The following is a 14,986-nucleotide window of genomic DNA, read 5'->3' on the forward strand; positions in this document are numbered from 1 at the left end:
CGTCTCAGGCTACCACAGCATTGTTGCAAGATCTGCAAGGGGAGTTTGCTCTAAAGGATTTGGGAGACCTTCATTATTTTCTTGGGATTGAAGTCACCAAGGTACAAGATGGAATTGCTCTGACTCAAAGCAAATATGCTTCTGATCTTCTTAAAAGAGTAGGTATGGTGGATTGTAAGCCAGTTGCTACTCCATTATCTACTAGTGAAAAATTATCACTACATGAAGGATCATTATTGGGACCAGATGATGCATCACGGTATCGAAGTATTGTTGGGGCACTTCAGTATCTTACGCTTACTAGACCTGACATTACTTTCTCTGTTAATAAAGTTTGTCAGTTTCTTCATGCACCAACCACAGTTCATTGGGCAGCAGTGAAAAGAATTTTGCGATACTTGAAACAATGCACAGAATTGGGATTAAAAATACAAAAGTCTTCTTCGACCTTGGTAAGTGCTTTTTCGGATGCAGATTGGGCTGGTAATATTGATGATAGAAGATCTACAGGAGGATTCGCTGTGTTCATAGGCTCAAATCTTGTATCCTGGAGTGCAAGGAAACAAGCTACTGTTTCAAGGTCTAGTACTGAATCAGAATACAAGGCAATTGCCAATGCTACAGCAGAAATTATGTGGGTTCAAACTCTACTTCGTGAACTGGGAATTCCTAGTCCAAGAGCAGCGAGACTTTGGTGTGATAATATTGGTGCAAAGTACCTGTCTGCTAATCCTGTCTTTCATGCTAGGACAAAGCATATTGAAGTTGATTATCATTTTGTCAGAGAAAGAGTTGCACAGAAATTATTGGAAATTGAATTTGTATCATCTGGTGATCAAATAGCGGATGGCTTTACAAAGGCCTTGTCTGTTCGGCTATTGGAAAACTTCAAATCCAATCTACACCTAGAACGGTTGAGATTGAGGGAGGCTGTTAGATAGGAAGGTTTGATGTATATTTGCCTTAACGTATCTTGCCAAAGCCAAGAGATTTAGTTCATCTATGTATAGGAATAGACTATCTATGTATAGGAAGGTTATATTTGGATAGTCTCTTGGCTTAGCTTCCAAAGCTTTCACGCCTATATGTAAGTGCTGCATGCAGGGCTGTTCTGCATCAATCAACACGCAACTCACGAGCGACCCAAGATAGGGCGTCGTGCTTCCGCTCCTCTGATCTTTCTACAGCCATGCCACGGTAAAATGATCCAAAAGTTTACTTATGTTCTGTACAGTAACATAAAATAATTTCACCATTTACATGTGATGATGCAACCCGCGCGTAGAGCATTCTGTGTATGTACTGAATTACTGACAATAGCCTTCCTTCTTCACATCATCATCTCCAAATATGAAATATTGTACACATACACCCACACCCCAAAAATTTTCTCTAGAATTTTGTTTTGAAACAAATTTACTCCACAGGCAACCTTCTACTGCTACTAGTCTCTGTGTTCAATAGTACACCGTTGCTGCTAATACGGAGTAGTAATTCATCACTAGCCGTTTATATTAATTAGGCGGCATTAACCATGCATGTGGACAGGAGCGCCGGCGCCGGCGGCGGCGATCACCACCACCACCAGAGCGGCCTGACCCTGACCCTGCACCCCCTGTTCACCGCCGCCGCGTCCCCCTCCAGCCTGTCCACGGCCACGTCGCACCGCGCCTTCACGTCCACCGTCCACGTCCGCAGCACCTTCCCGAACCGCAGCCGCACGGGCACCCTCGCCTCCACCGCCAGCGGCACGGCGCCCGCGGCCCGCTCCGCCGCGAGCCGCCTCGCCTGCTCCTCGCTGAGCCGCACGCCCCGGCCCCTCATCGCCGCCGCGAACACCGTCGCGTTCCGCGGCGCCTGCCGGAACGCGGGCCACGGCCCCGCGGCGAGCCGCTGCCCGGCGTAGGAGACCGTAACGCTCCCGCCGCCGCGGTAGTCGACGCCGACCTTCCTGTTCGCGCCGTTGTCCGCGCGCACGGTGGCGTCGAGCTCCGGGGAGAGCGCGGACGACGACGAGGGGGCGCCGTCGAGGCCGCGGATGGAGAGGGAGGCGACGGAGAAGGTGGGCGCGCGGGGGCGGAAGACGAGGTAGATCGCGCCGGCGAAGGCCGCGGCGAGGAGGAGCAGGAGCAGGAGCGCAGCGCAGGAGCAGCAGCAGGCGCGGCGGAGGAGGCGGCGCCGGGCCGGGCGCGCGGCGAGCTTCTTGTAGCGGCGCGCGCGGTCCGGGGGCGGGACGCGGAGGACCTGGTCCTTGGGCACCTGGACGATGTAGGTGCCGGGCGGCGGCGAGGGCAGGCGGTTGAAGGACGGGTGCAGCGGCGTGGTCTCCGTGGCCGCCGCGGCGGCGGTACCGGTGGCAGGGGCTTCGTCGTCGGCGTCGGCGGGTGGTTGATCGGGTCGTCGAGGCGGAGGCGCCGGCACGGGGTGGACGCGGTCGGCCATGGAGGGAGGGTGATGGTGAAGCAAGCTGCAGGGTTGTTGCGAGCTGACTGAGCCGGTGGAGGCAGAGCTGAGCAGGCAAGGCGACGAAATGGAATTGGAGAAGAGGGCACGGGAGTGAACGTTGGCTGCGTTTATGTAATCGTGAGAGCGACGAAGCCGCGTCGAAAAGAGAGCTAGCAGCTTGCGCGTGGGATGGGAGGAAGAAGAAATGCGAAGCAAGGAAAGGGACACGAGGGAGGGAAACGGTCATCTCACGCTCTTCATACTTCACACTGCTTCTCCTTGAGCCCAGACCAGGTGCCATGGTATTATTTTTTACTTAACCTTTTTTTTTTATGTGCAGGAGGTGTTGTGGTTTGATCATGCGTGATAATGAAGTTTGGGGCTCGAGGATGAAGGAAGGCAGAGTCAGAGAACACAAGGTTCCACACTGCCTTTCCTCCGGGTTTTTTTTTGTATAACAATTCTGCTGGAGCTTTGTTTATTTGTCTGTTGTGAAACATGCATGCTCTCTACTTTATTATGCGCCCTCCTGTTATCTCGTAATGCTCATTTTCAACCCTTTTTGGTTTTGTAGTGCGTGCCAGAGGCTGGAGTACTTCGCACTGCAGTTTAGTTTGCTGTGCTCTAACATTGTTCCATTTTTCAAAGTAGATTACTACCAGCATCTTGTTCTACCTGATTAACTGAGCTTTGAGGTCTAATGCATGTCATGATATATGCTATGTATGCTACGCGCGACAGTGGCCTTTTTGGTCGTCGACGCTTTCAGCTTTCCTTCAATTTGGGAGGCATCTTTTCTATTCACACCAGATGAGATGGCAGGCAGTGCTACCCTGTAGCCTTCACGGTATTACTGGTTGTCAGGTTATTCTTCGATAAATCAAGGCATCCGGAATTGATGTCTGTAATTGACCAGATAGTACTATTCAGCAAGTGACATCCACATATAAACAATTTAATAAGAATTCCATATTGTTGTTCCAACTTCAAACTCTGATAAAACTTTAAAAAAGCTTTGAACTCTGCAAAAGGTATGTTTTCAAACATGACCTGCTGAGCAAAAAAAAAAATCTAAAATATGCAACTCTATTTCAGAAGATGATTGAGGGTGCTATTCAAAGATGAGGTACTTTCAGAAGTAGTTAGTGGGATTCATCAAGGAAAAGAAAGAATCCAAGTATGATTAAGTTGGCAACGTGGGGAAATTAGTGCTGCACAGAAACGTATAGGTTTAGGTAGACGATCGAGTATTTTTGCCCCTATGCTTTGTCCGTCCCAATCTTCTTGTTACTTGTAGTTAACTGTGCAACTCTGTCTCCATTCCCTTGTCTTTTATACTTGTCTAATTTTGCACTGCAGCCTGTGCTTGGTGTTATCCAGCATGTCTCTTTCATCACATCTATGCTTGTGTTGAGTCCATTTGGAAGCAACTTCTCTTTGAGCCAGTTTTTATTTTATTTTATTTTGATTAGTCTTTTGAGCAAGTTTGAGGGAATGCTATTAAATTTGTGTGCTTTCCAGCCTTTCAGGCCATGACCGGCTCTGTACCTTTTCTTTTGTCTTTGCTTCCTAAAACCTCTGTACTTTTCATTCGGGACTTCAACTTTAGAGCCAAGTTTATTAACTCACGAGTCTCCCAAAATTATAACTGTACTCATTTGTGTAGAACAAAAGGCTATGCGAGGTTCAAGTTTTTAGGAAATTCGCCCATACAGTACAGCTCCAATATATAATCAAAGGTTAGTCTGCTGTATATTGACATGATGTTCTCTTGTTTGTCATCCTAGCTAAACCGTGCAGGATCGATGCTAATAACTGTATGTTAAAGTTTGTACCGCACGAAACGGTCGCAAACTTCACCGGCACAAAAGAAAAGAAAAGTAGGCCAATATAATTGAATTGACCAAACCGATCAAAGAAACCACCAGCAGCCGTAGCAGTTCATGTACCTTGTCGTGTTTGTACGAATTGAACGAACTGGTCGCAAACTTCACCGACACAAAAGAAAAGGGTATCGAATTCGCATGTCATGTGCACTCCTTTTAATTTTGGAGCTCCATCCATCCATCACACGGAAATCTGTGTGTAACAATGTTTAAATAATGAGCAATAAAATCTTTGCACTACATACCACCTGCAAGCACGTCCAAATGGAGACATGCATCAATCATCGTGCTTAGGGACAAAGCTAGCTATTCATAGCCAAGGATGAAACCTTCCCTATCAAAAGGGCACCTGTTGGTTGCAGACTTCGAGTCTTTTCCAGATATTCAGTAGTGTATCCAATCTGAATGTAGAGGATTGGACAGGTATGCCAGCTTCAGGGCACCGTCCGCCCCTAGGCGCTGCATTCCGCGCCGAGTCGCGCACGGGACGCACGGCCCTAACTCCCCTGCAGCAGAAGCCCGTGGAGAGCACGGCGGCCATGGAGGGTGAGGAATCGGATTCAGAAGAGCTGCGTCGCGTCCAGAGTACAGCTTGGGGAGTGGCGGCCAGCGGCGACGAAGGTCCCTTTCCTTCGTCGGGTCCGTCAAGCCAACGCAATGCGGCGGCTCAGGCTGCAGAGCAAGCACAAGCAGGTCCAGGTCCACTGACGAGTGCCACACCAGCTAGTTTTAGTTCAGAGGCATTTGAACCTGGAGTTGGTGGTGTTCCTGATCGATTTCTCGGAATCACATCCGATTATCTCTACCAAGTGCAACAAGAGCAGCCAGCCATGTCTGCGGTGACTTGTTTGATTTGGTGAATGTGATTCCAATATGCACCTTGCAAAATGTGAACATATTTTGTCATTACTTATTAATTATGATGAGTTTTACTTTTATCCTTTTCCTGTCAAAGAGTTAAAAAAGGTCATCTGAGCTTTGAGAGCATCTGCTTTGGTATGGATTGCAGGACATGGCTGATTTTCAGAGAACTTTGACTAGGGAGGTCGAAGCCCGGTTAGAAGCCAAGTGTGATGCTTTTGCTGATCTATTCGCTACGGACGACAGTGGTCAGTTACTGAAACTTGAGATTAATAGATACTCTATTTGAATAAATTTTCACCCTCTCTTCCTCCTTATTTTATGCAAAAAATCTTGTGTGGGTTCAAGAAAAAACAAAACACTCAGAATTCTTGTTTTGGTTATGGTTTTATCCCATCTTAACATCTTTGCTGCAGATTCGTCATCCTGCAGTCAAATCTCGAGTGCCAGGCTTCCAGAAAGCCAGAACTTTCTTGTCGTTGACGATTTCATAATGTATTGTGCGCCGTAAAGGTCCTCCTACCGGTGTGGTAACAGTAACTCTTGGATTTACATAACTAATTAATCCATCAGTAGAATATATGAAACAAACAAACAGATTTCCATTACAAAATCTCGCACTTTGACACATAAACTAGTGATTCATGCTACTAGAAAACTGCGGCTTCGAATATCACCATATTTTGTCAGAAAGGAAAAATAAAACAGTATGAACAGAGTAACCAAGAGAAGGAGGGAATATTATGGACATGGACATCTTCATCAATTGTTCTCCAAAGGCCAAAAATATTTCTGAGGAGATGATGTAGCTGCACGCTGTGATCAAATATTTACTCCCACGTACGTCTCTTCAGCTGGCTGCCCTTGAGTAACATAGTAGAAGGTTAAGCCCTTTCAAGTGATTCTTTGACCTCAATTGCTTTGGTACTATCGGATACAGATGTCTCATCCCCATTCAGAACATTGGTCTCCATGGCATGCAGTCCTGAGTTTCGCTCCATAGAATCCAGGATTACTTCACCATCTCCAGGAATTTTATCATCATCGTTCCTTAAGTGCACAAAAGCAGAACTGATACCTTCACTAGAATTTGCACCAGGAACTGGCACACCAGAATCAGCCTTCCCATTATGTTCACCAAAAATGAGCTCTGAGCTATGAGGCATCTTCATCTTGCAGTTGCCTGAACAGTGAGTTCATCTCTTCAACTGAGCTTGCCTCTAAAACAGGAAGCTCACCATCTTCAGTTAACAGCTCCTTTGATTTACATTCGACCTTCTCAGCCACCAGATTGTCAAGAGTCAAACATGAATTGCCATCTTTGGTTGGTAGTTCTGGAGTATGCCCATTTTCCACAGGCAATTGTTCACTTGATCTCTCTTGTATCGGCTCATTATCATAACTGGAGTCAGAAGCAGCACATTCTAAAGCTTCTCCATTGAGCTGTGCAAATTGTGAACTCAAGTCTTCTACTGATCTTGCTTCAATTACAGGCATTACAGATTCTGCGGATGAAGTATCATTCAAATCATGTTCAAGTTTAACTGTCAAGGGTTGATCAATACCTGACTCTGAAATGGACTGCACTAGTACTTCCTCCATGCGGCACTTAAATAATGAGTTAACTTCACTGATGGAGTCGGCTTCCATGATATGTTTCTCGGTATTATATTCTTCTGATAGAGTACACATTAGCAGTTGCTCACAACCTGCACCATATCAGCCCTGGTTGAGTAAATATTGTAAATACATTGTTTGAATAGCATTTGTAATAATCTGAGAATGACCCATATTACCTGCAGAAACTGAACCATTCGCTTCTGACGTGCTGGATATAGATTTTTGGATATAAAATGAATCTTTGCCATTGATGGACGCGGTACTTTCAGTGCCTTCCTTAATTCCATGATTTACTTCTAACATGCATATGTCTGAAATCGCTGCACTTAGTATTTTAATTTCGTCACCAACATGTGGTTCCAGTAAGCCAAATAACTTGCCATTGTTCAATGCTGGCTCAGAATCGCTGTCTGAGTGATAGTCACCCGCATCTTTTTCACTGACTTCAGGCTTCTCCTGCTTTATGCCGTTGTGATGTCGCAGATAAGTAGACTGCCTCAAATACAAGTTCTCATGTTTCCTACGCTGTGCTGATGGAAAGCACGAGCGAGGAGTCCATGTTTCCTGCAAATGACTGTTATGGTCCACAATTTGGTCAAATGGAACATCAAATGGTTTTCTCCAGGGAAGTATAACAGATGGTGCTGAATCAGGAATTTGTGGTAACTCTACCACTTCCTCTGAAGGCCTTGGTGTAGAAATGGAGGGAACCTGAACACGGAAGCGTGATGCCTCCTCCATTTTCTGAAGTGCATCAGCGGCTTGCATGTCCATTAACTTCCTGTCGAGTTCAAACTTCAGAATATTCTTTGCTTTTCGCCGCTCCATTAAACTCTCCATGTTCCCATTGTTTTCCATATCTGAAGAGTTCGAATCCATAAAGTCCTTCCAGTTATTTCCGTCGTCTTTCTTCTCTTCTGCCCTATCTTCATCTGAGCTAAGGTCACCATCCTCCTCTAATTCATCTTCTTCATCATCTGATGAGGAATTCAGGTTGTCTCTGAAGGTTGAGGAAGGGTGATCAGTTCCGAAGTTTACAGGAGGGTTTAACTCATCAAGCATTGGAATAATGCCGGTTATTGATGCATCAGAAGAACTCTCGCTAAGATCAGATTCAGAATCAGAACAAGGTTCCTGCCTCATAACAGGTTGCCAACATGAGCTCATGAGTTCACCAAACTGGTACTGATTGTTCACTTCATAGTGCCACCTTTCAGTATTGGTGCTCTCAAAATGCTGGGGCTCAACCTTCTCACAGATTTCCTTGCCATGCTCTTCCACAATAACTTCGTTCTTGGTCAGTTCAGAAGCTTCTGCAGAAAGAACAGTATCGGCTGACACAGATATCACATTCTCCTCATTACAGTAAGTATCATGCACAAATATGTCAGAAGTTCTTTCCTCAATGCAAACAACTGGACTTTCAAAACTCTTTGCCGCACGGGTGACAGCAACATTCTGAACCTCCTCAACTGAAAATTCAGTAACGGAGACTTTGGCTTCAGGGGGGGATTTTTTCAGTTTCTCCAATGTTTCCTCTCCAATCAATGGAGCACTTGGTTCCCCATAACTCAATAGTGCTCCAAGAAGAAGTGCAGTTAACAGGAACACCGGAGATGAAGACAGAAGGAAAGTAAACAGAGAGGGGCAAAGTTTGTGTAGGAACAACAAGAAAATTCCAATGCCGAGTACTACAGGATAGTCACAAGCAGATTGATAGCCAAGTCTGACGGAAGGATAGACTATTCTCTTGATGTGCAACGTAATATTGTTCGTAACAAATGACATTTTCGTCTCCTTGAATTCAGCCCTGAGATAGAAATATAACCTGGAAATAGAAAGGAGGAAGCAGATCAGTATGGTAACAGTTGGAAAAATAAATAAAGATGTAGTCGTTTAAGCATCTAAACTTGTGAGGAAAAATCAGCCGCATGATATAATGTGGTGAAGTCAACACAATTTGAGTTACAGGTCAAGAGAAATAGAAGTGGCAGCCGTCTGATCTTTCTAACCGGAGAACATTTCATCTTTGCAGCTCTGCTGTCTAATAACATTGAAACTAGGTTGCGAAATACTTTGATCTCTACCAGTAAAAGAAGTGAAAGTTGAGGAAATTTGCAGATCAAACTTACTCTATGAAAATTACGAGGAATTACGAAATAAAGAGGTATTAAGACGTGACTTTCACTGACGATGAATCCAACAATGGCTCTCAAGAAAAAAAAGGCAGTTTATATGCACGGCGCAATAAACAAAATCCATCGCACAAGAAGTGGGAAACTCACCTGCCTCGACGAGACGACGGGAAGTGGCGAGAGCCAAGAATCCCTCACAGAGTTGCCTGGAACGAGAATGCAGCAACAGTTGACGGGGTGGGTAGATGGGGAAAGCAATGGAGTGACAGGGAAAGGTGCCGTGAGGGAGGAAGGAGGTGGGGAATAAAGCAAGCAAGCAAGGCAAGCAGAGGCCCTTTTGGTCTAGGATTCCTTGCCTGGAGGCTGGAGAATGGAGAAGCAGCTGCGGCCGCCACCTTAAGCGCTGCGCCGGCAAGAATGCTTTGGCCGGCACGGAAAGGCGACCATGACCCGACGGCAATGTCTGTCCTGCGAGCCTGCTGCGGGGGAAAGCGAAAGGGAAAGTGCAAGGCCATCATGGTAGCATCAACCCTTGGTCCATAGCTGTCGTGCTCTTCCAAACGAAACAGTATCCTCTGGGAGAAGATCCATCCAACCAGTCTGAGGCTATCTCCAGCGATATCCTCTAAATCTTATTCCCTATCCTTTTCCTCCACATCATCTTCATTCTCTATACTAAACTTTACTCCAACAATATCCTCTATTTCCATCCTCTATACCCCACAATCTCAATTTTTTTCCTTTTTTTCCAGCCGCCCGCCCCCCTCCCCTCCTCCTCCTCCGCCCGCCCCTCTGCCTCCGCCCGCCCCGCCTCCTCCTCCCTCTGCCTCCGCCCGCCCCTCCTCCTCCTCCGCCGCCGCCCTTCCTCCCTCCGCCCGCCCCTCCTCCTCCCGCGCCCCTAGCTCCTCCGCCCGCCGCCCTTCCTCCCTCCGCCCGCGCCCCTGCCTCCTCCGCCTCCCGCGCCCTTCCTCCCTCCGCCGGCCGCCCTTCCTCCTCCTCCCTCCGCCTCCGCCCGCCCCCACTCCTCCTCCTCCGCCGCCGCCCGCCCCCCCTCCTCCTCCTCCGCCGCCGCCCGCCCCCCTCCTCCTCCCTCTGCCTCCGCCCGCCCCTCCTCCTCCTTCTCCGCCCGCCCTCCTCCTCCTCCTCCGCCGCCGCCCTTCCTTCCTCCGCCCGCCCCTCCTCCTCCCGCGCCCCTGCCTCCTCCGCCCGCCGCCCTTCCTCCCTCCGCCCGCGCCCCTGCCTCCTCCGCCTCCCGCGCCCTTCCTCCCTCCGCCGGTCGCCCTTCCTCCTCCTCCCTCTGCCTCCGCCCGCCCCCACTCCTCCTCCTCCGCCGCCGCCCGCCCCCCCTCCTCCTCCTCCGCCGCCGCCCACCCCCCTCCTCCTCCTCCGCCGCCCGCCCCCCTCCTCCTCCCTCTGCCTCCGCCCGCCCCTCCTCCTCCTTCTCCGCCCGCCTCCTCCTCCTCCTCCTCCGCCGCCGCCCTTCCTCCCTCCGCCCGCCCCTCCTCCTCCCGCGCCCCTGCCTCCTCCGCCCGCCGCCCTTCCTCCCTCCGCCCGCGCCCCTGCCTCCTCCGCCTCCCGCGCCCTTCCTCCCTCCGCCGGCCGCCCTTCCTCCTCCTCCCTCTGCCTCCGCCCGCCCCCCCTCCTCCTCCGCCGCCGCCCGCCCTCCTCCTCCTCCTCCTCCGCCGCCGCCCGCCCTCCTCCTCCTCCTCCTCCGCCACCGCCCGCCCCCCCTCCTCCTCCCTCTGCCTCCGCCCGCCCCTCCTCCTCCTTCTCCGCCCGCCCTCCTCCTCCTCCGCGCCCGCGCCGGCCCCTCCTCCGCGCCCGCGCCGGCCCTCCTCCGCGCCCGCGCCGGCCCCTCCTCCGCCCTCCCGCGCCGGCCCCTCCTCCGCGCCCGCGCCGGCCCCTCCTCCGCCCTCCCGCGCCGGCCCCTCCTCCGCGCCCGCGCCCCTCCCTCCGCGCCCGCGCCGGCCCTCCTCCTGCCTCCCGCCTCCCGCGCCGCGCCGCCCTCGTCCGCCTCCCGCACCGGCAGTTTCCTCCCCCGCGCGCGCGGAAGCCGCGACAGGGATGGAGGACGCCGGTCCCCCCTCCCTCTGTGCGGGACGGAGAGGGCCTCCTCTATTTTCCCGCACGGTATAGCGGACACCGGTGGAGGTTTACAGTTGCTACAGTATCCGCTATTTTAGAGTAGCGATCCTTTTACGGAACACCGATGGAGATAGCCTGACCTGGCTGTGCCTGATGCTCGTGCAGCTCTGCACACTTGTAGTGGTAGTTAAGAGTTAGGACCATACAGTACAGCTACGAAGCTGAGACAAGAAGGTTTTCGTCAGCATTGTTCCTTAAATGGCATCAAGCCAGATCACTTCACCAAGAAAACGAGTCAATCAACTGTGACTAAAAGCTTTGAGAGCAAAGCTAAGGACATGTCTCTGAGTGTGGTCCACAATTGTTGCAGCTTTTTTTTCCTTTTGAAAGAAACCGTTGTTGCAGCTTGATCTTGAGCGTTACCATCCACTCCGGCTGTGTGCATGTAGATGCAAAAAAAAACTTGTTAGTTTCTGTAATTACACACATATGCATACAGCTGACAAAAAAAGAGAAAAATTTTACCCAACCAGCTCGCAGATGGTACAATGATACTGCTGCATGTGCTCACCTTCTTTTTCTTGTGGGGTTAGGGTGATGGTGGGGCGTGCAGCAATTAAAGATAGCAACGGATAAACTGTCCACGGATATTACCTCTGAATATCCATACCTGTGACCTAAAAACTATACCCGAACCTATACCCAATACCCGCAACGGATAGCAAAACGTATCCATATCCGTTACCCGCGGGTAACGGATATCCGCAGATATATCCGCGCGGGGGTCGGCGCTGGGGCCTGGGCGTTGGATCCGCCGGGGGAGGGGGGGGGACGGTGTCGGTGTTTAACCGGCTGCCCACCGAGAGATATGCTCAAGGTGGTAAGTTTTAGGTGAGGAGATACCGAGATCAGAAACTCGAAGGTGCAAGGAACACAAAACTTAGATAGGTTCGGGCTGCGAGGTGCGTAATACCCTACGTCCTGTGTGGTAGTTTGTATTGCCTTGGGTGTAGATTGACCTTGATGATCTGTTTTGAGAGGGTCCCTGTCCCCCCTTATACATCCGGGAGGTTAGGGTTACAAGAATCCTAACCTATACCAGCCAAGGAATCGTACCAGAACAAATCTCAAGTAGATTCCCTCTGTACCGACTAGCTTTATCTCTTATTCATTCGAGATAAATAAGAGATAAATGAGATAAATAAGAGATAAGATTGACTTAATCTTAAGCCTGTTTAAACTACGTTACATACACAGTCCCGTGGCCCCGGGTCTGACAAGCCTCCGAGCTCTTCGTAGCTGAGTACCGCAGGCTTCTCGAGTACTTTCGATGTAGTCCTCGGCTTCTTCTGAAGCTCCATTTTAAAGTTCTTCTTCGAGTACTTACTTGGCTGCATCGAAGCTATGAGGTGCTCATGCCCCTATTTATATTTTTAATATGGTGTGCGATTGAAAAATCGCACTCCATATGGAATAGCCCCCGAGCCTTAGGTTGAATCGGAGAATCAGGCTGAGGGTCGCATTAAACTTGAATCTTTCTTACTTACTTTTTCAAATAAATTCGAAAAATAAGTAGTCGAAGCCATGTACCCCGCAGCCCCCGAGCCTTGAATCCAAATCTCTCAGGTATGGAAATAAGGATCCAAAAGTCGTGGCATGCAGTGTAAAAATATCCCAGAATAAATAACTGATGTGATGGTACAAATGATGGAAATTAGATTTGGAATTCAAAAAATCCCTTTTTTCGGGACAATTAACCCTGAAAAATGATTAATCGAATATTTTATCTAAACAATTCATCAAATGACCCCTCAAATTCCGAATATTCTTTGAAACGACTCTTCAACTTCAAAACAGTAGAACTGTTCCCAGCCGCTGGTTATTTAACCCCGCGGTAACTCCAAGTAAAAATTACACTTCCAATCTGCAATTCGCCAAAAAGCGCCAAAATCCCCAAATAGAGCCGCGCTCCGCCTTTATCCTCCTGGAGAAATTCCAATCCCCCCGGATCTCCCCGTCCCTCTCCCCGCAGCCCCCAAGCGACTCGTGGTGAGCGGATCCAAAGATGGCGCCTAAGAAATCGGAGAAGGATGGGAAGAAGAAGGAAGCGCAGCCGCCGTCTGGAGAGTGGACACACAGTAAGTGCTCCCTCAACGATCTCAATAGGCTAGTTTCCGAGGGGTTGCTTCAAGACAAAAATCTTGTCAATTGGCGCACCTCATTCCGCGAACCTTTTCCCATGGAAAATATTGACCGAAATCATCATATTTTACCATTTTGCTGAACGGGGTTTGGCCCTCCCTTCTTGTTCTTTTTTCCGTGGCCTCCTTTACTACTACGGGCTTGAGATCCATCATCTCAACCCGAACTCCGTTTGCCACATCTCAATCTTCATTCATTTCTGTGAAGCCTTCCTCGGAATTGAACCCCATTGGGATCTTTTCCGCTTCCTCTTCCGCGTTAAACCACAACCCACCTCCAAGAATCCATCCGTTGTAGGGGGCGCCGGCATCCAACTTAGACAACAAGCCGGCGCCAATACCTTGCATACAAATTCCCCTCCAACATTCCTGGGTGGAAAAATCACTGGTTTTATATCGAAAATCATGCCCCCCAATTCCCAGAAAAATCAAATAGTCCACCTGTTATGAGGCCGGAGTGGAACATCAAGCTTTCCAGGGGGGACATGGATCAAGTTGAGGAGCTGCTAGACACCATAGCAGCGCATAAGCTGATGGGAGTGACCGGCGCGTCCGTTATGTTTTCCTTCTTCAAACGCTGAGTCCAGCCAATCCAACAATGCCACCGTCTTGGATTCGAGTACACGGGCGCTGAAGGTCCGTCTCGCATGTGCGCAGAGGAGCTGTTAGATGAAGCCGCGCTCCTCCGAGTCAAGCGGGTGCTGTTGGATGTGGATGCAGTCCCCTACGTCCCGCAGCTGTTCGCGTCACAGAATCCTCCGAGACTGGTAAGTATTCGACTACATTTGTTGTTGAAAATAAACTCTGTTTTGCCGCTGCTAACTGAAAACCTTCTGCAGGGACACACAGAGTTGTACTGGAGCTACCCGCCGCAACCCGACATCCCTCGGCCGGACCACCTCCTCCCCAGCGCCGCAGCTGAAGCCAAGAGGGCTCGAGTAGCCGAGGCTCTGCCCGGCAGCGAGTCCACGGAAGGCGGAAGCCCCCTGGCGGAGAAGGAAGCCGAGAAGGAAGCAAGTAGGGGCAACTCCCCCCGACCATCCGTGGAGTTGGCCGACACTCTACCTGCGGTCTCGCAGGGTCGCCGGGTTGTGCGCAAATGAAAAGCGCAGGAAGTTGAGTCCTCCAGGTACGAACATGCTGCCTTGTTGTCACACATGAATATTGTTGTATGCTGACATTTCCCATTTGCAGTCCTCCCGCTTCTCCGCCCAGGCCCGAGCTCCAAGATATGGGAACAGAGCCGGTAGCTTCCGCAACTGTTACCATTGCCGTGGCGGGCACCGCGCTACCAGCTGGTGTGACCCCGCCGCCGACAACGAGTACCGCACGACGGGCTATGCGGGTGAAGAAGGTGGTCATGAAGAAGTCGACGCTGTAAGTTTGCATCTTGTTGCATAGTAAACATTCTGCTCTTGTCGACTTGTATGATGATATGACTGATTCTGCTTCCTTAGGTCTGCGAGCGCCATGAAGCACAGGCCGAAGCCAGCGGCAGCTACCCCAACCCCCGAGCCATCGGCCCTGGAAGAGCCCACGCCCCAGGAACCAGCCGCCGGGGCAGACACGACTCTGCCCGACCTGCCACCACCCACCGAGCCACAACAAACCGAAGCCAGGGCTGGTGGCGCGGAATAAGTCGAGGCCCCCTGATGTCGCTCCACGGATGGCACAGGTAAGTGTCTGACTGCCCACGGCTAGCTACTTAGCCCCAGGTACAATGTACTGATCGCATCTTGCCTTGCAGGTGCCC

The 14,986-nt window shown here is 50.2% G+C and overlaps 2 protein-coding genes and 1 long non-coding RNA gene across 6 annotated transcripts; all 3 read right to left on the reverse strand.

Annotated features, from left to right (window-relative positions):
• Positions 1-1,214: 1,214 nt before the first annotated feature.
• On the reverse strand, positions 1,215-2,516 carry LOC112903016 (NDR1/HIN1-like protein 13). Its single transcript, XM_025972223.1, has one exon. It carries the CDS (start codon positions 2,440-2,442, stop codon positions 1,573-1,575), a length of 870 nt encoding a protein of 289 aa, XP_025828008.1. The 5' UTR covers positions 2,443-2,516; the 3' UTR covers positions 1,215-1,572.
• A 3,247-nt stretch (positions 2,517-5,763) lies between these two features.
• On the reverse strand, positions 5,764-9,545 carry LOC112902075. 4 transcript variants are annotated; one of them, XM_025970988.1, is made up of 4 exons: positions 9,304-9,545; positions 9,098-9,153; positions 6,989-8,640; positions 5,764-6,901 (listed from the first exon to the last, which is right to left on the reverse strand). In XM_025970988.1, exons 3-4 carry the CDS (start codon positions 8,598-8,600, stop codon positions 6,348-6,350), a joined length of 2,166 nt encoding a protein of 721 aa, XP_025826773.1. In that variant the 5' UTR covers positions 8,601-8,640; positions 9,098-9,153; positions 9,304-9,545; the 3' UTR covers positions 5,764-6,347. The 4 variants fall into 4 exon arrangements, with proteins under 4 accessions (XP_025826773.1, XP_025826775.1, XP_025826774.1 ...); XM_025970990.1 differs by having other exon boundaries at positions 5,764-6,673; positions 6,758-6,901; positions 9,098-9,545; XM_025970989.1 differs by having other exon boundaries at positions 5,764-6,697; positions 6,758-6,901; positions 9,098-9,545.
• A 1,867-nt stretch (positions 9,546-11,412) lies between these two features.
• Positions 11,413-11,842, reverse strand: LOC112902079. The gene is made up of 2 exons (XR_003230478.1): positions 11,558-11,842; positions 11,413-11,467 (listed from the first exon to the last, which is right to left on the reverse strand). It is a non-coding gene; the product is annotated as an uncharacterized LOC112902079 (long non-coding RNA).
• Positions 11,843-14,986: the final 3,144 nt, after the last annotated feature.

This window comes from Panicum hallii, chromosome 8 (assembly GCF_002211085.1).
Source record: "Panicum hallii strain FIL2 chromosome 8, PHallii_v3.1, whole genome shotgun sequence".
Classification (NCBI taxonomy): Eukaryota; Viridiplantae; Streptophyta; class Magnoliopsida; order Poales; family Poaceae; genus Panicum; species Panicum hallii.